General features: G+C 34.3%; 3 protein-coding genes and 1 long non-coding RNA gene across 5 annotated transcripts; 2 read left to right on the top strand and 2 right to left on the bottom strand.

Annotated features, from left to right (window-relative positions):
* Window positions 1–751: 751 nt before the first annotated feature.
* LOC135120362 (uncharacterized) lies at window positions 752–1,112 on the top strand. The gene is made up of 3 exons (XR_010278598.1): window positions 752–784; window positions 884–970; window positions 1,050–1,112. It is a non-coding gene; the product is annotated as an uncharacterized LOC135120362 (long non-coding RNA).
* A 10,692-nt stretch (window positions 1,113–11,804) lies between these two features.
* Window positions 11,805–13,566, bottom strand: LOC135128979 (NADH dehydrogenase [ubiquinone] 1 alpha subcomplex subunit 10, mitochondrial). Its single transcript, XM_064056062.1, has 6 exons — window positions 13,209–13,566; window positions 12,911–13,161; window positions 12,733–12,863; window positions 12,306–12,681; window positions 12,142–12,256; window positions 11,805–12,088 (listed from the first exon to the last, which is right to left on the bottom strand). The coding sequence occupies exons 1-6, from the start codon at window positions 13,443–13,445 to the stop codon at window positions 11,972–11,974; spliced, it is 1,227 nt and encodes a 408-aa protein (XP_063912132.1). The 5' UTR covers window positions 13,446–13,566; the 3' UTR covers window positions 11,805–11,971.
* A 120-nt stretch (window positions 13,567–13,686) lies between these two features.
* Window positions 13,687–15,533, top strand: LOC135128989 (uncharacterized). Its single transcript, XM_064056073.1, has 6 exons — window positions 13,687–13,701; window positions 13,759–13,997; window positions 14,047–14,208; window positions 14,257–14,522; window positions 15,023–15,222; window positions 15,272–15,533. Exons 2-6 carry the CDS (start codon window positions 13,832–13,834, stop codon window positions 15,423–15,425), a joined length of 948 nt encoding a protein of 315 aa, XP_063912143.1. The 5' UTR covers window positions 13,687–13,701; window positions 13,759–13,831; the 3' UTR covers window positions 15,426–15,533.
* LOC135128953 (sushi, von Willebrand factor type A, EGF and pentraxin domain-containing protein 1-like) lies at window positions 15,416–24,659 on the bottom strand. Of its 2 annotated transcripts, none has more exons than XM_064056042.1 (23): window positions 24,552–24,659; window positions 22,092–22,223; window positions 21,787–22,042; window positions 21,549–21,725; window positions 21,302–21,448; window positions 21,068–21,250; window positions 20,806–21,018; window positions 20,301–20,753; window positions 20,126–20,247; window positions 19,959–20,073; window positions 19,579–19,797; window positions 19,439–19,530; window positions 19,049–19,385; window positions 18,842–19,003; window positions 18,464–18,787; window positions 17,970–18,411; window positions 17,562–17,918; window positions 17,340–17,512; window positions 16,879–17,289; window positions 16,471–16,824; window positions 16,045–16,359; window positions 15,809–15,994; window positions 15,416–15,698 (listed from the first exon to the last, which is right to left on the bottom strand). In XM_064056042.1, the coding sequence occupies exons 1-23, from the start codon at window positions 24,657–24,659 to the stop codon at window positions 15,535–15,537; spliced, it is 5,442 nt and encodes a 1,813-aa protein (XP_063912112.1). In that variant the 3' UTR covers window positions 15,416–15,534. The 2 variants fall into 2 exon arrangements, with proteins under 2 accessions (XP_063912112.1, XP_063912105.1); XM_064056035.1 differs by having other exon boundaries at window positions 23,901–24,643.
* Window positions 24,660–24,702: the final 43 nt, after the last annotated feature.

Genomic DNA, 24,702 nt, shown 5'->3' on the forward strand with positions numbered 1-24,702 from the left:
GGACAGACTGCGCACGAAGGACGAAATTTCCTTGCATTTATATAAATCAATCCTTTATATTAAAATCTCTTGTTCTTTTAACGGGTGAAAGAGAGTTGGAATCTTGTATTTATGTTCACAGCTTTTGAAAGTATTTTTTTTCAGACAAAAAAAATCGTCAATGGTGAATACAAATTTAAATAAAAAGTCCCCTCGCAGATTGTTGCATTAAGAAAATTGACCCAAATTGATGAAACTATTCTTATACAAAATCGATGATGACAGGAATAGAGCAACCATTATTTTTGGTACCATCTAACGAATGATCCTTTAGGGGTCATGTGAAATGAATTTAATTTTCATTACTTTAAACAGAGAGCGACCGAATAAAAATAGCTCTTGTGTTTACTTGACGACTGCACGCAAGGACTAAGTGAAAAGTAAATCGATGGTGCAATTTGCAAGTGCTGGGTTAGATAATGGTAATACTTGTAGCGAAAATGTTTTTTATACGCACGTGGCATCATTGTTAAGTAAAAAATATGCAAATGGATGTTTCACCGAATAGAAAAAAACACAACAGTTTAAGTTATTAGTTTCTTTTTTTATATACATAAATTTAAATATTTGTGATACTTGTAGCCTGCGGCACCTAACTAATAATTTATCTACCACAGCACTAAAAATACGTTGTTTAAATACTCACAACGTTATCTTTGCAAAGTATTTCAAATATTTGCCAATCTTCTTCGGTATTCCCAGATGCAACAGATTCAGGAGGTGCAGCCATAATCACTCGTTTCACGTAAATTATCCATATATTTTTAATACACTTAATTTGATTTGTTGGTCCCTTATGACTAATTTCTTTGTGTACAGTAAATTTAAAAAGCTCTGTTTACAGTAACTGAACAATACAGTGGTGAATTCACGCCATCTGTGGCCGTATAATCGATATAACCAAGGAGTTGGTGAAAAGGGGAAAATTAAGGTAGACCGCAAATAATAGCCATATACTACTACCACTTTTATTTCAAACGAACTATTTTCTTACATCTAACTTTATCAAGGTGTGACCTGATTCAACTAGTCCCACAGCGAGTAAAATTGAAGTGATTCCAAGAAGAATGCGGTCACCAAGACCACCCTTCAGATACACTGGAACTCCATCCTCTCTTTGAAATTTTTCGTAGTTACGTCTCAGATTTTCAGGTAGTCCATTGGAATACATTCTTTTGAGACCAAACTAAAATTTAAAATGTTGTGGTAAAACTACACACGTTTTTTGTAGCTGAGAATTGGTGGTTTACCTTATTTGGTTTAAATACCCCAAGAACACTAAGTAACTTCGACGTCATGATGTAAGCACTTATCTGTAACTTCGGGCGCAAGTAAGTAATTAGGTTTGATCACATTTGTAACCGTGCCAGATCTATTTTCAATTAAAAGCAATGAAAGAAATATTTGGCAGTTAATTAATTATAGAAAGCATGATGCGATTCGAACACGCTTGAGTCCTAGAACGAATTAAGTCGAATTTCATTCTAAAATTAAGAATTTTTTTATTGTTATTTTTATTTGAAGCAACCTAGTACGCTTGTTTTTCTTTCAATATGAGTATGGCTTGAATTTAATTAAGTCGTACGTATATGGAATCTTTCTAGATATATCCAGTCACTTCCAGTCATTTATGCGAAAACGGTATTATACCTATATATATATTAATTTCCCATTAACAGATATCTACTTTTTAATTTATAATCCTCTATAAATTTAAAGTATTATCAGAAATTCATTGTTATAGGACGTTCACACTAAAACAACTGATAAATTTTTTGTTATTTTTGATTTTATAAACATGTGAATGATTCATTTCAACTGAATTCTGCAAAAACCCCAACCTGTATAATTTATGTACAATACAACACAAATAAAAAAAATAAATTAACTTATTTAGTCACGTCATTTACACGCGCATAATGCATTTTTCAAGTAAATACGAAAGAAATGTTTATAAAATAATTACATTATGTAAAGAGGTTCGTACAAGTATGGTATGTACCAGTACAATCCAGTAAGTAAGTAGTTGAAAAAATACATATGTAGATCTCATAGTCTGTGAAGAAAGCGATATATTTAAAGTTTGTGCACGAAATGACATTAAAGTAATTTTTCCATAGAGGGAAAATTACACAAAATAAGTATTCAAGAGCGAAACTCGTATCAGAATCTGAATAACGAAAAAATTCTACAAACTATTTATGTTTCTGTCATATATCGTCGTTTTGTTAGTTATCTACTCTCAGTAAAAACTATCACATTTCAAATAGCCTTTACGATATTCCGCTGGTTCTATACTTTTGCGTCACGCTGTATATTTTTCTAAAACTAAAATTAATTAAATAGAAAAGGCATATGGTTGCATTTCGGACATGTGTTTGCTTAAAAATAACTAAATAAAAGCAAATGTTGTTAGTACGTAAACCACACATTACCGATTTGAATTTCCGTTTCAGTTTTTTCACTGGATACTTGCGAAATGTAAACAAATTTCCGGAGAATACCTAATCCGTCGATATTATGTGTCATATCATCATGAATCTTTTATGTAGTTGTATTTATTTCACGAACGAATTTTTTTTTCTTTTGATTAAAGGGATACGTAAACATTGATTTATGGTGGAAATTTTTTGTTCGGGACAATTAAGTCTTTAATAGTTTTTTAATGATATAATCAAGAAGAATTACTATTTATTTTATTAAAGACAAAATAAGAGCCCTGAATTAAACTACTTGTTACAAAAGAGTGAAGAATAATTTGCAATATGAGCTTAAAATTTACAAATGTCGCTTTGTTATTAAAGTAAATGAGTTAATCGAGTTTTATAAAAATTTCTGTATACAAAACTTATTTTCTGTGTATAACACGGTAGTATTGTGGGTTGCGTATCACTCTATGTACATTAAAATTTCAAAAATTGTATTCAAAGTTCCGAATCACTCAGCGATTTCTTTTCGTTTACATCATGGTATCGAAAGTTTTAATGAAGGGATTATTTATTTATAATTTGATTAACTTGTCTACCTCTATAAGTTTATTAATTAAATGGTTGAACGTCTTGGTGGAAAATGGTGGAAATGATCAGTTGAAGTATATTATGAATCCTTAGAAAAAATTAAAAGGTGAATGCTTTAAAAACAGCAAATCTTTGGTATAGTTGGGATAACATTACTGACGATAAAAATAACGAAATAAAATATCCAAAAAAAACTGGTGATGATCGCAATATACCTATTAAAACCTTTTTGGAAAAATTATAAAGATGATATTACTCAACTTCAGGGTATAAAAACATAGCGTCTACGTATGTCAAAGATGAAAACCAAAATTTATGGTGTCGATGTAAAAACTTCGTCAATTCCAGTTTTTGTTGATGAAAAGAAAATTTAGCAAAGCATCTGACATAACGGAGTTTCTGTCTGCAAGTAAAAAGTGAAAAAAATACCAATTCCTGAACTTACGCTAATTTCAGTGGCAAACTCGAGTATTGGAATGGATGGAGGAATCATAATAGTGCCAAAATCCAGAATCTTTAAAGTCGAAACGAACAACGACAATAACCACGTGATCGTAAAATTAAAAAGACCGATCCCAATGATCTATTCCTTCATATTTTTTGATTTTCTGGATAGTCGTAAAAAAAAGATTTTTTGGATTCGATAGAAGAAATCGAAAACAATGAGAGCTGAGACAACTAAAAACAATGCAATTGTTTTTTTTATAATTGTTTAATTTTTGCAGTGATGGAAGTGGAAAAGGATAAAATACTGCGCCAAATAAAGATACTGACGCAACAGCTTCACTCATGATTAAATTTGACACTTTCCTTTTCTTGTCTAACGAATCTTTAGTGAAAGTTTCAGCCACTGAAGATGAGCGCGTCCGACCACTCAGGCGTTTCAAAGATGTACGCCGGAAGCAATGCCCGGTGTAGATCTATGGGTTAGGCAGTTTTAAAATCAGTGGTTATTACCAAAATTGTGTATACCAACTCCTTCTGATTTGGATAAGATATGAAAAAATAATCATGTGGTATAAGTCGGGAACGAAAAAAAGAGCATACTTATTAGATAATTCTAAAAGGCTGACAGCTTCGGGCTCCGAGATTCATTTTCATTTAAAAAAATATTAATCACTTGTATCCTCAAATATATGTTTTTTGTAACCGACTTCACCTCGATACCTCCTTGGATTTTTTTGGTTTGTATTCTACTGACGATTACGTTTTAAAAATAATAATCATTATTATTAAAGAAGAGGGTTCGAACGAGAAAACAATCTATAATGTTCAACATGAGGGGATGGTTGAAGGTAGGTTATTCCAGGAATCGAAAACACGATTAGTTAAAAACCCTTGGCGACATTTTCTTCAATATGATTCTTTCAAGAGTTTATAACTATTGGGACGAAGTCGGGTAGAAGTATTGAACGAAAGGAGAGGTTTCAACTTACAAGTAAATATGTAATTTATGAACAATACGATATACATAATAATCAAGTCACCTCGCGCACATCTCCGATCAAAGGTGGTTAAGGGGACTCGCTAGACGAGGTATAACATTTTTTTGGTTTTATGTATGAAAAAATGATATTAATATAGATGTATCATACATCAAACTACAGCTTTTTTCATATTCTAGAGCGCAGAGACCAGTTCAATCAATTAAAAAAATATGGCTGAGAAATATCGTAAAAAAGCACCATTGTATGTTTTCATTTCAAGTTTCAACCATCATAGAATCGCTTGAAAATTCGCACATGGATAAAACATCACTTTTTACAGGGCACAGAGTCATTAAATGTTTGTTAGTGGTACAATTTGTTTAAATAATAATGTGTTTATTAAAATCAAAATATACCACAAATTAATGTAAAATACGTCGAATAATTTTAACAGGAATATCAGAGGAAAATTAATGATTTATTGGTTAGCAGAGTTTTTAACAAAAACTAACAATTATTGAAAAAAATGGGTATCAATTCGACAGAATTTGAGCAGTTAGTTCAGTACTTTGCCGATAGGAGCACCACTAAAATTTACGGAAGCCACTTTCCAGGTAAAACCCTTATCGCCTGCTTTACCATAAGCTGATTGTTAGAGTTCTCGGCTGATTTTTCTAATTTATGGCAAGGAACTCAGTTTTATAACAAGCCGCCAGGACTGGGGGTAGTAATCTATTGTTAAGGAAATTAACTTTTACGCAATGAGGTACTGTCATAAAACCGAATTAAAACTGGGGAACTATAATATTTTTACTCCACTCAGGATCCTGAATTCAATACACATGATTACTAAAAATTCATTGTAATATTGTTGTTAATATATATTTTGCTTTCTTAATTAATAAAACTTATAAACATATTTATAATAATAATAAAAAATAAAATACAGCTTTTGTTTAACACGTATAAGTTGCTAAGTGTATCTACTACTTATCCCAGAAAGGAGGTGTTTTAAAAAAGCCCTATGCCCAGTAACTTCTCCTTTCATTGTTTACTCGAAAAAAGTGCTCGTATATGTTTTCATTTGCCGAGAGATCATTTTCAAAATATATTTATAATAAAAATATGCAAGTCTTGGTGATGAAAAATGTACTCCTAATAAATTATTAAAGTACATAAAAAAATAGAAACAAATTTTATTTATTTTAAAAAAATCTCTCGCAAAGGCAGGTTCCTCTTTCTTCTTGAATCAATTATTTCGGGCAATAAAGCGCCAAAGCAAAATCTGCCAAGTTTATCTGCCATCTTTTTACATATATTTCTTCGTCTTTATAAATTTTTTCTATATTTCTTCCTTTGGGTGTCCATACCACAAAATAAACTTGTGAAATACCCGTAACAAGCATTTGTCCCTGGACTTGAAAGTAGTAGTCATGATTCTTTTTTTAGTTTCAATTATCTGTCTGTCAGTGTACAAAATTTGATTATTTTTTTTCTAACCGCTTCTTCGGGAGACAAATCTTGCAATTTTGAAGGGCATTTAATTTCGACTAATGCACTCCTATCCTCTAGAACCCTGTCTGGACTAGCAGCCAAGTAAGGAAATTGTTTTGAAATACACAAGCCACACCGTTCAGTTTTTATATTTTTATTTATTTCAAAACACTTGACAGCTTTTTCCTCACTTTGCTGTCCATAGTATGTATGACTGTTACTTCTAAATGTACTGTACAACAGAGACTCCACAGTTTTAGCCATTGCTGTAGTCGGTCTAAGTTTGTAAATACGTCCAAAATTTGAAGCCGTAACCCTAATTTCTCTTTCTTTTGCCCAAATGTGCCTGTTGCCTAGTGTCTATTTCAATTTGGTCTAAATTCAAAGATAATTTTCTCAAAAAAAAACCTCTTTGGCTGTGACAAATGTTTCTACATCCATGACAGGATTTTCTACGTAAATTTTTTTACGACATATTTTTTTACGAATACTTTGTCTAAGACGAGCTTGTTTTATAGACGAACAATATTTTTTTGTTATTAAACCAAGACCGTTTTAATCACAATATATTTACTTATCCCCTCTAAAAAATTGATGACGTCACCTCAAAATTTTGCTGAATAAATCCTATCTAAATTGTATAAAATATGATGAGTCTCTTCTTGTGATTTATCATTCCATTAATGTTTTTTGGATTTGCATATTGGATTCCTTCTATTTTTCAGTTTTTCAGTATTTCAGTTCTGAGATTTTGTAATGTTTCGGTTCTTCAATTTTTCCATTTTTTGATGTTTCGATTTCTCGGTTTTTCGATTTTTCGATGGGTATTTTAATTTTTCAATTTTTAAGTTCTAGATTTTCCGTTAATTTTATTGTTTTCCTTGATGTTTTGATTTCTCGATTATTCGATTTTTCAAGTTCTCGGTTTAGATTTTTTGGTTTTCCAATTCTTCGATTTTTAAATTCTTTAATTTTTAAATTGTTCAATTTCTCGATTTATAGATTTTTCAATTTTTCGGTTTACCGATTTTTTTCATTTAAAATGTTTCAATTTTTCAGTTATTAAGTTTTCGATTTTTCAATTTTGGTGTAATTTGAAAACGGTATTAATAATACATTTAGGCGAATAAACTAATAGACGGGCTTGATAAGGCTTGTTTGCTCTACAGTGTCTAAATTGTGTTTGAATAATATAATAATTATCTCGAATATTAAAATGTCAAAAGAATAGGGGAAATGATTATTCTGTGCTGAAGGTATGTTGTGAGCCGCCTGTCATAAACTATCATTATTCTGCATTATCGGCTTACGACGCTTTTATGACCCACGTCCGGTAGTCGTCTATCCCAGCGCGTCAGGTAGATTAAAAGAAGAATTGCTGGTTGCGTTTAAGGCAACAAATGGCGCCCAATTCAAACTTGTCTCTCGTCTAGCGTTCCCCCTTAAGTTGAATAAGAAAGTGAAGAACTCGGTCGTGTTACCAGTGCACACTCCACACAGGATGACCTACGAACTCCAGAACAGGTCGACAATAAATTCTATATAATGTAGGAAGAGTTTCAGGAGATTCGCCTTTGAAAACTCTATACATAAGTATATGAGAAACAAGATAGACTTGGCTTTACTACATACTTTTGCATTGTGTGGAGCTCAGGACAAAGTGTTAGTAGTTGTGACCCCTAGGTCAACATGCGCACCAACTACTTATTAGTTTTAAGTTCTTGATAGAATAACTAAATTTGGGTTATTTTTCCAAGGAGATGAGGTACAATCGCGGACAGTGAATTTCGTCCACACAATTCACGCGAATTCACAAAAATTCACTGTAGTCGGTGCTTTATTGTCATGATGACTGAAATAAAATAATTACACTACTAACTATTACAGTGATTATGTACAAACTATTTCCGGCGCAACTGGGCTGGCTCTTCTTAACATTCTCTGGACTGGTGGTTCGACTGATACCCCTGTTCCAGACGGTGCCCTCTATTTAATCCTATGCGTGCCTCTCGATGGATCCAGAACGCCCCATCGAGAGTTTTCTGGGCCCGCAATCGAGACTTCCGGTAAGCCGCTCCGTCGCTTAGTCGTATTGACGATGAATCATCGGCGTAAGACCAGAGAGTTCTCGACGGCCATTGGCGTCGCACCGAGGCGGCGTAAGGGTGTATTTCGTAACAGTATATAAGATTTTAAAATCGGGATAGTTGTGAGAATTCAGTTTTTTGATTAGGTATTAACAATGGCAAGTGTACCATTCAGATATTCAATTGTAATGTCACGCTCACCATTCTTAAGTCTGTTGTTAAGGTCCGCGAGCAATTTGGTCAAAAATCAAGCTGGAAGCGTGTTTTGTCGTCCGATAGCTTTTCATAGAGGATTCGGAATTCCGTAATGTTGTCTTATTTTGCAAGATTTATCTGCACGTGCTTGGATTGTTAAAAGGATATTCTTAGAATTATGTTTTTATTACTAGAATTTGTTGCAGAATCAATTCTAGTAACAGAGGTAAGCATCGAAAGATTAACTGAGAAAAAGTTTAGAAGAGGTTGGACGAAATGTTCATCATGGTCACTGGCGACTTCAGTTACACCAATAATTAATAAATTATGAGCCCGGCAAGCCCGCTCGGTAGCTTCATTTATGAGTATATCAGGAAAAGAAGTACGTATTGATAGTTGAAGATGTAGAAGGAGTGTTATGCCTGAATTTCTCAACTTCGTTTGCGATGCTTTCTAGATGACTTTGCATGGTTTGTTGTGAGGACTGTTTGTTGATAGTCCCGAAATGCTCAGATAAGCTGTTCGAATGAGCCTCAAGAAGCGTATTGCATTTAGCTATATGATTGACAAGTTGATTTTAGCTGGTTTTAATGGTAGCTATATCGGTGCCAATTGCATTAATTTTTTACAAGTAAATATAATGTTGAGATGAACGGTGGTTAATAGTTGAGATTTTAAGGCAGACGCGGTCAATTTTTGTTTAACGAATCAGTGAGAAGTTCCATGATTCAGCTTTCTGCAATTGAAGCAAGAGACTTTTTGTTCTTGATTTTTAAAGTTCTTTGATCAGGAAGAACAGCTTTTGTCGGTCATAGTTATTTAAAATTGTTGAGCTGATAGTGATATGTATGACTAAACTGAGACCAGTATAATATAGGGAAATCAAAGTTTACTCAACTATGGTTCCTCGGATGAAGGGATTGATTAAAGTCTGGCTAGTTGCAGCCTTGTAGTACACTGATTAAAACAAACTCACTAATTAATTCGTTTGGAATAACGTAAAAATAATCGAAAAACAGAGGAGCAAAATACAGAGGCGTTTGACACCATTCGACGTTCGAATTGATTGGGGAATTTCTTTCATGTTGGAATCAAAGAAAACGCACAAAAATACAATTTTTCAAGCAATCGTCGTGATATAAGGATTCGGCACGTTCATCGCCTCGTCTTTAATCATGATCCTTCTGCTAGACTCTAGTTTGCGTATTTAGAAAGTAAATACGAATTAACGGACAATAATAAATATGAGTTCAGTTCATCTTACATGAAAAATATATAAACTGATCATTATTTGTAATTTGTCAATTTGTCGCATGGAAATAATTATTTAGCAAGAATATACCTAACTACTTGAATATCTAGAGCACAGTAATGTAGGTTCACGGCCAGAACGTTTGAAATTGCTATTTAAATGTGTACGATTCATTTCAATTTAAAAAATCTCAAATATTATGTCATGCCTCAAAATTTAAAGAGGTCGCACATGAATAAATCTCATTAAAAAGAACAGCACGAAGAAAACTAATTCCACTAATTCACTGTGCAAACTTTTCTAAAATTTTATCAGTTTAAAATAACGGGCCTGTCTAATTTGCAGACCACAGTTTATCTTGCAGACTGGGGGTTAAAAATGCTCCAATCAAGTTGAAACTTAACATTTGCTTATTTCTCAATACGAAGATTGTTGGTACAAAATTTCAACCCGTTCGGAGAAACCCTTAAAAACCACCCCCAAAACAACCTTGCAGACTTGGGGTTAAAAATACTCCAATCAAGTTAAATTTTGACATTCGCTAGTTTTTCAATACGAGGATTATTGATGCAAAATTTCAGCCCATTCGGAGAAACCCTCAAAAATCACCCCCAAAACAACCTTGCAGACTGGGGGTTAAAAATCAAGTTAAAACTCCATATTTGCTTATTTCTCAATACGAAGATTGTTGATACAAAATTTCAAGCCGTTTGGAGAAACCCTTAACAACCACCCTTAAAACAGATTTGCAGACTGGGGGTTAAAAATGCTCCAATCAAGTTAAAACTCGATATTTGTTTATTTCTCAATACGAAGATTGTTAATACAAAATTTTAACCCGTTCGGAGAAACCGTTAAAAACTACCCCTAAAACAACTTTGCAGACTAGGGCTTAAAAATACTCTAATCAATTCAAAATTTGACATTCGCTAGTTTTTCAATACGAGGATTATTGATGCAAAACTTCACCCCATTCGGAGAAACCCTCAAAAATCATCCCCAAAACAACCTTGCAGACTGGGGGTAAAAAATGCTTCAATCAAATCAAAACTCGATATTTGCTTATTTCTCAATACAAAGATTATTGACACAAAATTTCAACCCGATCGGAGAAACCGTTAAAAACTACCCCCAAAACAACCTTGCAGACTGAAGCTTAAAAATACTTTGATCAAGTTAAATTTTGACAATCTCTAGTTTTTTAATATGACGATTATTGATGCAAAATTTCAGCCCATTCGGAGAAACCCTCAAAAATCACCCCTAAAACAACCTTGCAGACTGGGGATTAAAAATACTTCAATCAAAGCAAAACTCGACAGTCGCTTATTTCTCAATACAAAGATTGTTGATACAAAATTTCAAGCCGTTCGGAGAAACCCTTAAAAATCACCCCCAAAACAACCTTGCAGACTGGGGGTTAAAAATGCTCCAATCTAGTTAAAACTCGATATTTGCTTATTTCTCAATACGAAGATTGTTGATACAAAATTTCAACCCGTTCGGAAAAATCGTTAAAAACTACCCCCACAACAAGCTTGCAGACTGGGGCTTAAAAAATACTCTAATCACGTCAAAATTTGACAATCGCTAGTTTTTCAATACGAGGATTATCGGTACAAAAATTTCAGCCTATTCGAAGAAACCCGCAAAAATCACTCCCAAAACAACCTTGCAGACTGGGCGTTAAAAATGCTCCAATCAAGTCAAAATTTGATATTCGCTTGTTTCTCAATATGAGGATTATAGATACAAAATTTCAGCCTATTCGAAAAAACCCTCAAAAATCACCCCCAAAACAACCTTGCAGGCTGGAGATTAAAAATAATCCAATCAAGTCAAAACTCGACATTTGCTTATTTCTCAATACGAAAATTGTTGGCACAAAAATTTAACCCGTTCGCAAAGACCCTTAAAAACTACCCCCCCAGACAGACTTCGACTGGGGGTAACCGAGTGAAGTAATACGACTCCTGTCCCGCACGGCGAAGCAAGAGGATCAATTCCTACATTTGAATTGTACTCATAACTATATCAAACTCCTTGTACAACCCCTACAGTATAACATTATCTGAAAACGGATTTCATTAACAAAAAAACTAAATAATTAGTACTAAAATATTCACAAAAATGTAAAAAAAGATGTTTTTTTGTTCAAATTGAACGGAGGGATTTTACTGTATGGGTTCATCATTAAAAAAGTGTGCCAGTATATAAATTAGTACTTATTTCAAAAAATACTTGAAACTGAAAGTCTGTGACTATTGTAACAGTTATTAAATTCAAAATTCAATTTGTTTTAGAAGTGAGGATTTATTCAACACATGTAACACTTTTTAAACCTGCTGGAATAATTGTGTTATTACAATGTAGATTTTTATATACATACGAAAAATTTTAATAACACTTCTTTACTTAGAGCGAAAATAACATACAATATAAATATTGATCTGGTCTAATTTACTCTAAATTTCTTTCTCTATGTGGCAGTGTGTTGCGGTGTTGTCCCTTGGCTTTGAATAATACAGAATCACCCATGGCTGCATTGAAACCAGGTTCATACACTTCTCCAGGTGCCTAAAAAATTAATACAAATAATACAGTTACATTAGATTAAAAAATACACATACACTTTGTATGATATCATAATAATGCTTTGCATCTTCAGCTTCTATCATCAATTCTGGGACATTAAAAACCGGGACATTAAAGTATGCCAACACTGAATCCTTCTTGTCAGCATACCTACAAAGTAATAATTACAAATTTAACTAATACTTTTAATTTTTATTACTTATTCCTAAGCACGCCCCAATCTTCTTCAGAATGATGTCTCCAGTCCTTCATTTTTGGATCTTGCACATCATATGAATCAAAATCAATTCGCTCAATATCTTCAACCACTATTTCAACCTCACCACCTTCAGACCAGTCATAAATTAAAAGTTCAGCATGTTTGCTAATTTCTTTTAAATAGTTTTGTTTGTATGTTTTCTCCATTACAGACAAGTACTGGGGGGTGAGTACTTGTGAGTTCTTTTCAGATGGGATAGCACGTTTTTTGATGTTTTCCTGAACTGTGTGTACAGGTACATCGAGATAAACCACCAAGTGTGGTCTGAGTAGCTCAGTAATGGTATTACTACGAATTTCATAGTATGCTTTATAAGCTACAATAAAAATCGATTAATAAGACTTGTTTCCACTTTATATCTTCACACCTGGCTTTGACAAATAACCCTGCTTGTACATCGCCTCAACAAATACAAAATCTGAAAAACAACATCTGTCAAGGACAATTCCTTGTCCAGTGCTTAATAAATGAGCCAAAGCATCAATATACTGTGAATACCTTAAACATAATTTTTAACTCATGAACATATTAACTCAGTTGATTACTTTGTGTGATACTGCAGAATCTGGAAAGCGGCAGTGTTTCTATGTTTGGGGTTTAAAAGAAAGTCTTTAATGTCAAAACTTCTGCATGGCTCTGGTAATTGTTCATCAAGCTGTCTTAAATCATACCCATACTGATTGATATAAACCATGTCCAAATTAGCTTCAGGTAGATAAAGCATATCGAGTTCATCAGCTAAGGTTTTAGCGAAGTTTGTTTTGCCTGCAGCTACAGGCCCTTCAACTACAATGATCTACAACAAACATTAAGTAAAACATAGTTATACTAGAAAATAAATGCCTTTGAATTTTCATCAAGCCGGGACGTTGTTCTATCAGTCCAGTAGTTCAGAATAGTGTAGGACTTGTCATTGTAATTCCATGGTTGTGGTTTTGGGGGCCTGTCCGTATCCTTACTTCTTATTAGTTTGCTGCTGATTGTTCTGACTAAATTGAACTCGGTTTTCGTAAACAATAAATTTTTCGAACTATTGGCGTTTACTAAACGGGACACGCCGATGCGAACCAGACTTGCCATATTGGCCAATTAATTCGGGAAGGAAATTAGGACTGTTTTGGAATCAGTTATGTAAAATGTGTAAAATTGTAAGTTTGACAGCTGACACATTTGACATGTTGACTGAAGCCTAGTGTAAGAGAAACTTGAGGTTATGTAACTGGGGTGTAAAAAAACCGGTTGGCAGCCCTGTGTTCAGACGATTTTAAAATTACTTAAAATACAAAATTATTATCACGATTTACATAATCCTAAAGAAGAGATTTCTGTATTTTATGTAAATAGTTCTGCGCATTGTTTTATTTTTCATTTGTTTAGTTAATCTTTCCGTTAGACTGGTCGACAGTACGGTTGCTGCGGACGGAAACGTCAATAAACTGTTTAAATATAAATGTCAATTTGTACAGATGTTGAAAGGAGTAAATAAGAAAATTACAATTTTGGATGGCTCCTTTGGCTTCCAATTGGATAAATATGTATCAAAATCTCTCGATGGGGATCCTTTATGGAGCGCTAGATCTTTGGCAAGTGAACCAGAGGCTGTTATTAAAGTGCATTTAGACTATATAAAAGGTACTACCAAATTGTAGACAATTTCTTCATCCCAAGTTTTCAATTTCAGCTGGGTGTGATATAATAGAAACCAATACTTACCAAGCTAGTATTCCTGGTTTTATAAAGTATTTAAACTACACTAAAGAGGAAGGTTATGAACTTATTAAAAAAGCCGTTTCGCTGGCCAAAACAGCCATCGAAAGGGCACGAAAGGAGGGAATAATATCAGGTGGGTGTAACACTTTATTGTTATCATAATCTAATGAATGTGGAGTAGGTGACACAAGACCTTTAATTGCTGGGTCTGTGGGGCCGTATGGTGCGCATTTGCATGATGGATCTGAATATAATGGTTATTATACTGATAAAACAACAATTGAAGTTTTACAAAACTATCATAAACCAAGAATTTCAGCTTTAATTGAAGGTGGTGTAGATCTGTTGGCTATCGAAACAATTCCCAGTAAGAAAGAGGCAGAGGTCATAGTGAATATTATCAAAGATTACCCAGATATTAAGGCTTGGCTTTCTTTTAGCTGCCGGGTATGAAATAAACTACAATTATTTAACAAATTAAGCATCAGTGTCAACAAACTGCTTAGGCACTTAATGAAGTCAGTAATTTTCCTCTAATCCCATGTTGTTCCAGTTGTTAGTTAAATTCTGAATCATTGCAAATGAAAATTTTTGCAGTAAATATTTAGATATGGAGAAAGTCTTTTCCAAGTTTTTATTTTCAAACATAATTCACACTTTCTTTTAAAATGATTTTGAGTTCACAGTTCAGTAAAAATATGCAACCCACAATGCACAATGTAGCTCAATTTATGAAAAGTCGTCTTAATCCAAAGTAATATGTTGACATGCAATTAATCAGATCATTGAAGCCATGCTTATGTGATGAACATGTGACATATAGTTGAAAATTATAGCTGTAAACACATTTCCCGCCCTTTAAAATGTCGCCAACAGTTTCAAGTTATTTAAACATTAAAAGGCCAAACGTGTTTTGTTGAACTCATTTTTAAAATTACTTCTTGTAGACTGATGGTGTTTCCACTGCTCATGGAGATAATTTTAAAGATACTGTAACTTCTTGCTACAAATTAAATCCAGATCAAATAATAGCTGTGGGGGTGAATTGTATAGCACCACACGCAGTGGAGCCTCTTATAAAAGAAGTTACAGATATTCCTTTGATAGTTTATGCCAACAGTGGAGAAAAGTATGATTCAGCTTTGGGGTAATTTTGCTAGAAACCCGATTTTATATTTTTATCAATGTCTTTTTAGATGGGATAATAACGATGAGAAACTAGAAGAATATATTCCTACTTGGTTAAATTTGGGAGTCAAATACATCGGTGGGTGTTGTCGCGTCTGTGATAATAATATAAGTAAAATTGTTGAAGAAGTTCGGAAATGGGAAGCCACACATTCTGAGTAAATCACTTTATTTTACTATAAATGCATTTAAAAAATCTCAGACCACGAATTAACTAACGGGGTTTATAAAAATTTGTTGTTATAATAAATTTTTGACTATGGTAATATATCTAACAGCTGTTATCTTTGTCTCCCACCCACACACCAGAACTGTTACAAGTTAAAATGTAGTGAGCTTTGTTGGGACAGATTAGCGTTACCTTGTCTTCAAACAGATATGAATTTCCTTCTATAATGGTTGTTTCCTTAACAGCAGGTTTGCGGCATGATTTTTCTACAAATTAAATAAAAACATTATTCAGTTTTCTTCTTACATTCAGCTGAGTGTCTTTTCACTTTGATGCTCCCATATCCACTTAAGCAAATTAAAGTCAGTTAACCTACTTGAACATCTAGCTCGCATACGACTCCAGCGTCCATTGGCTAAACAGCGAGTTGAACCATCTCCAAATATTTTGTAACCTTCTATACAGTCCAGTTTGATCATATTCCCAAAGAAGTACTTGTCGTTGTCTTTAAGATCACCTTTGATAACCATTTTGTCAAACGCTGGTGGTGGACATTCAATAGCTAAAAGTATATTTTTATGGATTATGGATTGCAAGAGTTCGGGAACCTACGAATGCAAGTAATATTTGGCTCAGTCCAATATCCGTCAATTATACAGGTAGTATAATTTTCACCAGAGAGTTTATAACCAATTCGGCATTTATATTCAACTATGTCTCCAGTTCCATTGCCTAGAGCGTACATTGTGTCAAGAACAACGTATCCATTGTCTGGTGCTGGTGGTACTTTGGAAATATCACAACTTATTTGAGATTTAACGGGAGATACAGTAGTAGTAGTGGTGGTCGTAGTCGTAGTAGTTGTAGTAGTGGTAGTTGTTGTTGTTGGTTCTAGAACGCATTGTGGCGGAGGAACACTCCAACTACCTACAATAATGGTTTATAAAGAGCATGTTAAACTAATACCGCTGAAGCTAAGCTAATTACAACAATAAGTCGTTTTTAACGTCCTGAAAATAAAAATATTGTTATATTTACCATTTGCTTCACACGTTAGAACATTTTCTCCAATCAATTTCGCTTTTATGTCACAAGTAACTTCAACTTGTGTGCTAATGTCGAAAGTTGACTCATTTTCTATAAAATCCTCGTAGCTATGATCAGCCAAAATGATCAACTTGCTGTTCTCTGGTTTTTTAAAGGCAGTGCATTGTAATCCAGCACAGTACGGTTTTTCTGGATACCAAGTACCATTTTCTGAACACACACTAGCAGTGTTACCAACCAAATTGTAACCTTCGTAACATCTATATACAACTTTGTCACGAAAATAAAAATTGGTACCAATAATATATCCATTTCTCAAGTAACCAGGAGCGCCACAATAAACTCCTACAATTTATTTATAGAATAATTAGTTTTAACCAAAAAAGATATATCTAATACTTCTGCAAAATGGCTCATAGCGCCCTTCCCATTTTGCTGCTTTAGTACATTTCCGGCCGTTCTCATATGACGCATCACTTAAATAGAACCCTTTATAGCACTTATAATAAGCTACATTGTCAACAGTATCTATGATTCCGTTGTAAAGAGGCTTAAGATCTTCACACTTCGTACAAAACGAAGAATTTTCTATCTGAACATTTCCTTCGACGTGATTTTGTATATCAGGCCACCCGTAAACATCTCCGAAGTTTGTGTTTGCACAGTCACTCATGTGCATGGAAATTTCTTTCAACGATAACTGTTTTGACCATACATCTATGTGTGCCATTTTCCCAATGTACGTTTCTGATTGGCTGAAACGCCCCCCGAGCATATCTTGTTCTTGACCAATTACCATATTGCCATCTCCTACAACAGCAGAAATGACGTTGCAGAATTTATTACGCAACTCTGCTTACCTTTAATTTCTGTGTTGCGAGCTAACGCTGTGCCATTTTTTGCTATAAAAGCATCAACGTACACCTGGTATACACCCTTCGAATTTTCCCAAGACACGCAAACATGATGCCAAAGCCCATCGTTCAAGAAAACATCGGTCACGACATGGTAGTTATTGATGTATAAAACCAATCTGCAATTCAATGTCAAGACATGTCGATAATTGGGGTCAAGAAAAATACCCGGTATAGTCTGTTAACGTGAACGCATTATCATAATTTTTAGTTGCGTAAGAGAGGAGAGTTCCATAATTGACGTTATCTCGAGTTTGCATCCATAAACAAGCCGTAATTTCGCTAAGATTCTGTTGGAAACCGCTTAATTTCACATAATCGGTGGTTGAAAATTTCTGAAAATGTAAAACGTAGTCGGAGCGACGCCGAAATTCACACCTTCTTCCATAGTAAAAACGGGGACAAGAGCACTCGAAGGATACGGTGTTACTAGAGCAAATACCTCCATTTAAACACGGCAAATTTGTGCAAAAATCAATTTTTTCGTTGCATAAGTTGCCGGTGTAACCTTCGGGGCAAACGCAACTAAAACAGTACACGTAATGATATATTAACCTTTTTTTTTTAATTATGTACCTGTAACTGTTTCTAGTAGCCTTTGCGTCTAATATGTTTACACAGATACTATTACCTTTACAAGGTTTATAATCACAAGGTAATATATTACACCGTTTTCCAATGAACCCGTTTGAGCATTCGCATCGAAAACCGCTCATGTCGTCGGCACAAGTACCATTATTTTCACAGACATTTTTGGTACAGTAGTTGAGTTTGGTTTCGCATGTTTCCCCTCCAAAACCAGGAGGACACCAACAAAAGTAATCATCTGGTTCGTTATAGTGACATGTTCCATTGTTCAAACATATTAAAAGGCACTTTTCTTCGATTTCCTGACATAAAGTTCCTGAGTACCCTTTAGGACACAAACATTCAAAACCGGTGTCCGTTTCTCTGCAAAGCCCGTTATTCAGACAAGGATCTGAGTCGCATCGTGATACTTTTTTCTCACAGTGCGATCCTTAAAGTGATTAGTATTAGTCGTTTTCGTCACACTGTACACGAATACTCACCTATATAGTCCTGTGGGCATTCACAAGTATATTGATAGTTATCATGTTCCATACACTTGCCGGTGTTACATATCCCAGGAATTTTTGCACACATTTCTTCAGCTGTTGGTACACACTGATTCAAGCTGACTGATCTTGCAGACAACGTGGTATAACCTTTAGGACAAGGAAGACATTTTCTTTGGCCAAATTGTGATTGATAGTACCCTATGCTACACGAACGACAGTATGGTCTCAAAGTCGTCCTTTCTATAGTCACGTTGTGGTGACGCCTAGACTGCTTTATCACTTTTCGCCGAGCATGAGTACCTGGTAGGCACTGTTCTAAAATCAGAACATCCGTTTATAACCAGTGCAATTATTTTCACTTGAACGAACCTTTACAATCGTCGGCTTTTTTCGAATGTACCTTTCTGGTTGAATGATGTAAAGGACACGATTTACACTCGATTTGCCCCAAGTCGTCATTGTAGAACCCAAGTGGACAGCTTTGACACCTATTTCGTGTCACGTTATGAAAGGTACCTCTAGGACATTGTACTAAAAAGAGAAATCAAATTTCAACAAAAATTAAAGTTGTTTTACCGCATCTGTTCTTTCTAGGTACGAAACCAGAGGGACAAATAAATCTGGGTTTGTAGTAGTGAATGGAAATATTGTGAGCACCAAGATTAACATTTTGAGTTTCTTCAGTGTGATTTACGTATTTGCCCTTCACTTGGAATTTAACGTTAATTTTTTTCTTCTTCGCTCGACGTCTGCTGGTATTTTTGTGCGGGACTTCTTCAAATGTGGTGTCTCTTTTAATAATGTTTGTCGTTTCTTCATCTATTTCTTCCTCCAAACACGTAGTATCTGTGTTTACCGTGCAGTTGTCCTCACAGGTCATTTCTTGCAAGGTTATTTTAATGTCATTTTCCAACTAAAGTAAACGCTATAAACTATTGTGAAAAATTTTGCGCAACTGACTCTTACATCATTTAATTTTTCAGTGTTGTTGCAACTGTCTATGTCGGATATTACGTCAATGCTGCCATTTTGTTCGATTTCTTTCGGTACTTCGGTCACTAAAATTTTGGGTGAATTTAAACGGATTTTGTCATAGAACTAATTACCAGAACATTCAGGAAACATCAAACCTTCTTGATTGTACCAAATTGATTCCGAATCATTACACATGAAACTAACGGAACTATCCTCTGCGGAATTTTGAGGTTGTGCTAGTGGTACTGCGTAACCCTCTTGACATGTTATAACGCACTGCATTCCGTCATTATGGGATGAACAGTCACTGTACCCATAAATTGGATCCAAAAGTGCCTCACAGTGGGCCGCTACAATTTTTATAAAATCGTTTTATATGATAACGTCAAAACGTGATACAAGATCGACATATTTCACCAAAAAATTGGCATAATTTTCACTGATAGTACCAACTTTGTTGGCGAAACGCGTCGACCAAGCACGTGCCTAATTTTCTAATTTTACCAAATACCTTCAACCGTGATATTTATTAAGCACGTGTTTTCATTGCCTGAACCATCGGTTGCTGTGTATGTAACAACTGTGGTACCAAGCGGAAAGTTCCCAAAGTCATGGCTTCGCAGTATCTGTAATTATCAAGTGAGTAAATATTTTCCGATTTATTTTAGTGAAGGTTACTGTGACATTTTGAGAATTATCAAAGATATTGGGTTCGTCCCAAGTGATATCGGTACCTCTATTTTCGTTTGTTAAAAAGGTAGGTGGACTAGTGCAATCATCAATAATGGGTGCTTCAGTATCTAAAAGTAAAAAAAATCGTTATTACTTAATTGTAACATAATACAAAAGTAACCTTCAACGATAACGAAGAATATACACTTGGCTCTATTTTGGAAGGCATCTTGTGCGAAATATGTAACCTGGGTTTTACCAATCGGGAACTTAAAAGCTGTGATATTTTTGATGCTGGGTTTCATCCAAACCGAAACATCCAGGTCGGCGTTGTCTACAACTTCTGGACGTTTCCAAGAGGCTGTACCAAATTTTTTCCCTGGTAGAGCGCTCGTAGTTACATTTGGCGGACAAGTAATCTTTGGTGATATAACGTCCTTACATATGGTACTTTCGAAAGGAGTGTCCCATAAACCATGGTTACTGGTGCACGTTTTCTCTTCAGGACCTTCTAATTTAAAGTCATCGTCGCAAATAATTTTACACTTTTTTCCATACGATTGGCGCCCGATCATACACGATTCGGGTTCAATTCTACCGTTTTTGACCGGCGGAAGTTTCGGACATTTAATTTCTAGAAAAAAAACAAAACAATAAGAATGGCGTTAAAAGGTCATCGCACTAACGTTTACACGACGTTTTTAGACCGTCCCATCTCGCTAGAGGTAAACAAGTTCGTTGACTTGACCCGATCAAGGTTTTGCCGTCTTGGCAGGTAAAGGTGCATACAGTATCGACAGGAAGGTTTTCTTCGGTTTCATTGTATGTGATACCAAGATCAGTGTGTGAGCATATCATTGACCCATAAGCTGGAGGTGTCAGCTTTGTACATGTTTTTACTGAAAATAAATATTACTACATCGTGTTTTTGATTATGTAGCAGATAACCTTGGCATGATGGTTGTTCGCCACTCCAACTTGCATTTTTTTGGCATAGCCTTATGCTGTTCCCTACCAAAGTATAACCAACTTCGCACCTGATTCCACATGCACTGTTAAGCACGTTGCCACAGTCTCTCTTTTTGACGAAGTAAGCATGCTGGGGTGTAGACAATTTGGGACACTTGAGGGCTACCAATTAAAATAATTATTGAAAAAGTCGTTAATGGTTTTTACGGTTACTTTTGCAACTATTATCCTTGGTGGAGACGTAGCCGGTTTTGCAGGTGCAGTTTTCGATACTGTGAGCTGGGGGTATGGTTGTGTGATGCACATCTGGGCAAGGACGACAAAAGTGGGGACCATCGGAATAGTGTCCCGCAGGACAAGCTAAATAACAGGATTAAAAATTATGTTTACTTAAGAGCCAGACTGAGTAACAATGAATATAATAAATAATAAAAACTAGTGAGGTAATGACATCACTTACGAGAACAAGAGTTCCTAAGTCCTGTCCCATAATATCCTGGCTGGCATATGCAAGAATAGTGCCCAGTGGTGGTCCCACAGGTACACAGAGCATTTTTGTCGCAGCAGTCCCCATCTTCACATAGTCCAGCACACGGGCTATTAATCCCTAAAGGAATGTAATCGCCACTTTTGAGATCTAAAAATGAGAGTTACTTTATTTAGTAATTTTCACAATTAACCGCGTGTTAAATACTAGCCTACATGCAACGCTCGCCGAGCCAAACTTTCAAATTCTTGAAAGCTGTCTAATAAGTAACTGTAGAATTCCCCGGGGGATGAAGCCAAGTCGTAAAGTTCTCTATAATTCCCATTTTGTATTCCTATGGTAAAAATTTTAACTTGTGCTTTCTTTAAATCGTTGGCTAAGGGTATTGGGTCTCCACCATTTGAGAAACCATCAGTTATTAGAAATAGAACCTTTTGCGAATCGTTACGGCTGCGTTGAAAGATTTCCTGTAACGAAACTGTTAACGCTGAACATAACGGTGGAAGGAAAACTTGCTTTAGCAACTTTAAAAGCGTTGTGGGTGGAAGTTCCTCCACCGGAGTATTCTATTTTATTAAGTAATTTATTCAGTAGAAAGCACTTGTTGTTTTCAATTCTTGGTTCACTTATTTGGTCAATGTTTATACTCTGAAACAGTGAAAGGTTTAAAGATGAATTTTTCATAGGACTGATATTTCTAATTGTTGGCAAAATTTAATCATCGTGTAACTTACTGCGTTAAATAAACTTTCTCTAATGTTTATTCTAAAGTTAATTAATTACCGTCGGTGCGTTAAAACCGGCGTTATGGTAAATGTTGTATTATTTTGTTTGGTAAATGAATAAACGAATAATCGTGAAAGAGTTAAGCAATTTAATGGTCGCATTTTTAAGGTACCCTGATTCCAGAAAGATGTGGTAATTTGTGTAATAATATATTACACAATATATATATATCTAATATTTCTTCTTTACTTGGCTCACTGTTGTTGCTAATACTGTTGAAATTCAGAGGTAATTAGCACCATATACAAGAACATGCCACGGTTTTTAAATAGTATTTGCTCAATACTACATACTACTTTTTCTAAAATGTTATTATTTTTCGAAGAATCTGTATTTGTTCGCCTGAATTTCAAGGGTGAGGGAATTTCTATTTAAATAAACTTAGACCAATAGAGAGCTCCTCCAGAAAACCGCTTTAATTATACTTTCTTTCTATAAATTAAATATTTTGCTAGAAGGGACATATTATATCGCATGCTTATTTAAATTGGACGTCGAACAAAAGAGAAAACCGTAGATCTGAATCATTCAATTACGATCTCAGATTTTTAATGATTTTGACTGTAAATACACACACAAACTGAACCATGGTTTAGAAAGGTAAGGTAGAAGACTTGTTTCGATTTCGAACGATAGATGTGGTGTAGTATTTCATTTTTATTATTGAGTTTCATGAGAATTTAATGTGACAGATATGAGCACACGTGGGAAATAATGTGTGACCACCTCGTTAGTTTTCGTATAATACATAATTGCAAATTTAAATGATCACCGGATATGTTTTGTGTATGTACATTAAAATTCCAATGTATTACACCAAAAATATGTAACAATTTTCGAGGATATTTTCGAATTTGTGCCAGTGACATTAATTCGAAGTTAATGGGTGATTCTTAAGTTGTGGTTGAAGTAGTGAATTTAATAAAATAGTAATTTTTTAATGATATTCACAAGTATAGATATATCGGAAAATATATTATATAGAAATTAAAAACTGATTCATATCCTGTTAAATTATATTTATTTATGTTTTTGCCATCTTAAGTAAGTATTACGAACATCTAGATTTATTATCTTGTGACTTTTAGTTATAGAATAAAAATAAAATTCACATTTTTTAAACTACAAGATTAACTTAGTGGTATAACGTATAAGGGTTCACTGGACTCTATACTGTATAGGGAGTATTTTTTAACGAAATTACAAAATATGATCCACTTTTTGGAAAAGTTAAATAAAATAGAAGCTTTACAATTAAAAGGCAAAAATAATCTTCTTTGTTTAATAAAAAATTTGAAAAATAATAAGAAATGTAAGCAGCTATTTTTTTCAAGTATTTAGTCAACATTTCTATTGAAAGCACAATCAATCCAATCATGCGTTCTCAAATTTGTAACAATTTTAGAAACAGCAAATTTTTTTAAAACATTGTCAACATGAATTTCTTTGTTAATTAAGTTATTTGCTTACCAATCGAAGACTCAGAAAACTCCAGATAGATTGGTAGCAGTAAATAAATTGTTGTTAAACATAACTTACCACGGAAGAACTGAATGTAACAATGGCAACTCTCGTGTGATTGTAATCAACTGTCACATCACTCAACAATTTTTTAACAAACTTCAGTTCGTTTCTAAAATTGTCTTTTCCAACGCTAGACGACGCATCGATTAGAAACAGCACTTCTAATTTTCCCGCATGTTTTAAACTATCAATATTTCTCTTAAAAATCTCGCCAAGAACGTCAACTTTAGATTTGATAATAGCGTTTTCTAACGACTCTTTCTTCAATTTGAGTTTTTTCACACCAAAATTAAGAAATTCACTGTAGTTGTTCAACGTTTCTAAGTTAATTTTTTCGTTAGTTGCATGAATTGACGTTATCAACACTCCAACTACAATAAAACACAAATGCATTTTGTACAACTCGACCGCAACTAAAGAAACCAGTGCTTTAAATTCTTCCTTAGGGATATGAATCTTCCTTATCATATGCGTAACACATGGCGCTACAATGTTTGTCTTTGTGTTTTTGTTATTATCTGGTTTTATTTTTACCATTAAAGGTCTCGTAATATTTATGGGGTACTTTATTAGAACATTATCAGTTCAGAGATGGTAAATACTGCTGCGGAAATTAAGAATCCATCATTCCGATACTTTATTGTGTGATTACAACGATTAAATTACTTCAAAGTTCTCCGATGTTTTGAACTGTAGCAAGAGTTGTTTATGACTTTTGTCAACAAAACCAAGATAAGCTGCAAATGAGGTTGACACGATGATTGTCCCAACCATCTTTCAGTTATACAACTGCCAGCGATTTCTAAACTCTCACTTT

The sequence above is a fragment of the Zophobas morio genome, unplaced genomic scaffold, assembly GCF_036711695.1.
Source record: "Zophobas morio isolate AGI-343-1 ecotype UQ-CSIRO unplaced genomic scaffold, CSIRO_AGI_Zmor_V1 ptg000002l, whole genome shotgun sequence".
Lineage (NCBI taxonomy): Eukaryota > Metazoa > Arthropoda > Insecta > Coleoptera > Tenebrionidae > Zophobas > Zophobas morio.

Coding starts and splice junctions, on each gene's coding strand:
- LOC135128979 (XM_064056062.1), bottom strand. CDS start 13,445: ATGGCAAGTCTGGTTCGCATCGGCGTGTCCCGTTTAGTAAACGCCAAT. Junction 12,682..12,732: donor GGGTTATTTGTCAAAGCCAG/GTGTGAAGATAT, acceptor TTTTTATTGTAG/CTTATAAAGCATACTATGAA. Junction 12,089..12,141: donor ATTATGATATCATACAAAGT/GTATGTGTATTT, acceptor TTAATTTTTTAG/GCACCTGGAGAAGTGTATGA.
- LOC135128989 (XM_064056073.1), top strand. CDS start 13,832: ATGTTGAAAGGAGTAAATAAGAAAATTACAATTTTGGATGGCTCCTTT. Junction 14,209..14,256: donor AAAGGAGGGAATAATATCAG/GTGGGTGTAACA, acceptor AATGTGGAGTAG/GTGACACAAGACCTTTAATT. Junction 14,523..15,022: donor GGCTTTCTTTTAGCTGCCGG/GTATGAAATAAA, acceptor TACTTCTTGTAG/ACTGATGGTGTTTCCACTGC.
- LOC135128953 (XM_064056035.1), bottom strand. CDS start 24,422: ATGGTAAAAATAAAACCAGATAATAACAAAAACACAAAGACAAACATT. Junction 20,754..20,805: donor TCTAAAAACGTCGTGTAAAC/GTTAGTGCGATG, acceptor TTTTTTTTCTAG/AAATTAAATGTCCGAAACTT. Junction 17,919..17,969: donor GCTACTAGAAACAGTTACAG/GTACATAATTAA, acceptor GTACTGTTTTAG/TTGCGTTTGCCCCGAAGGTT.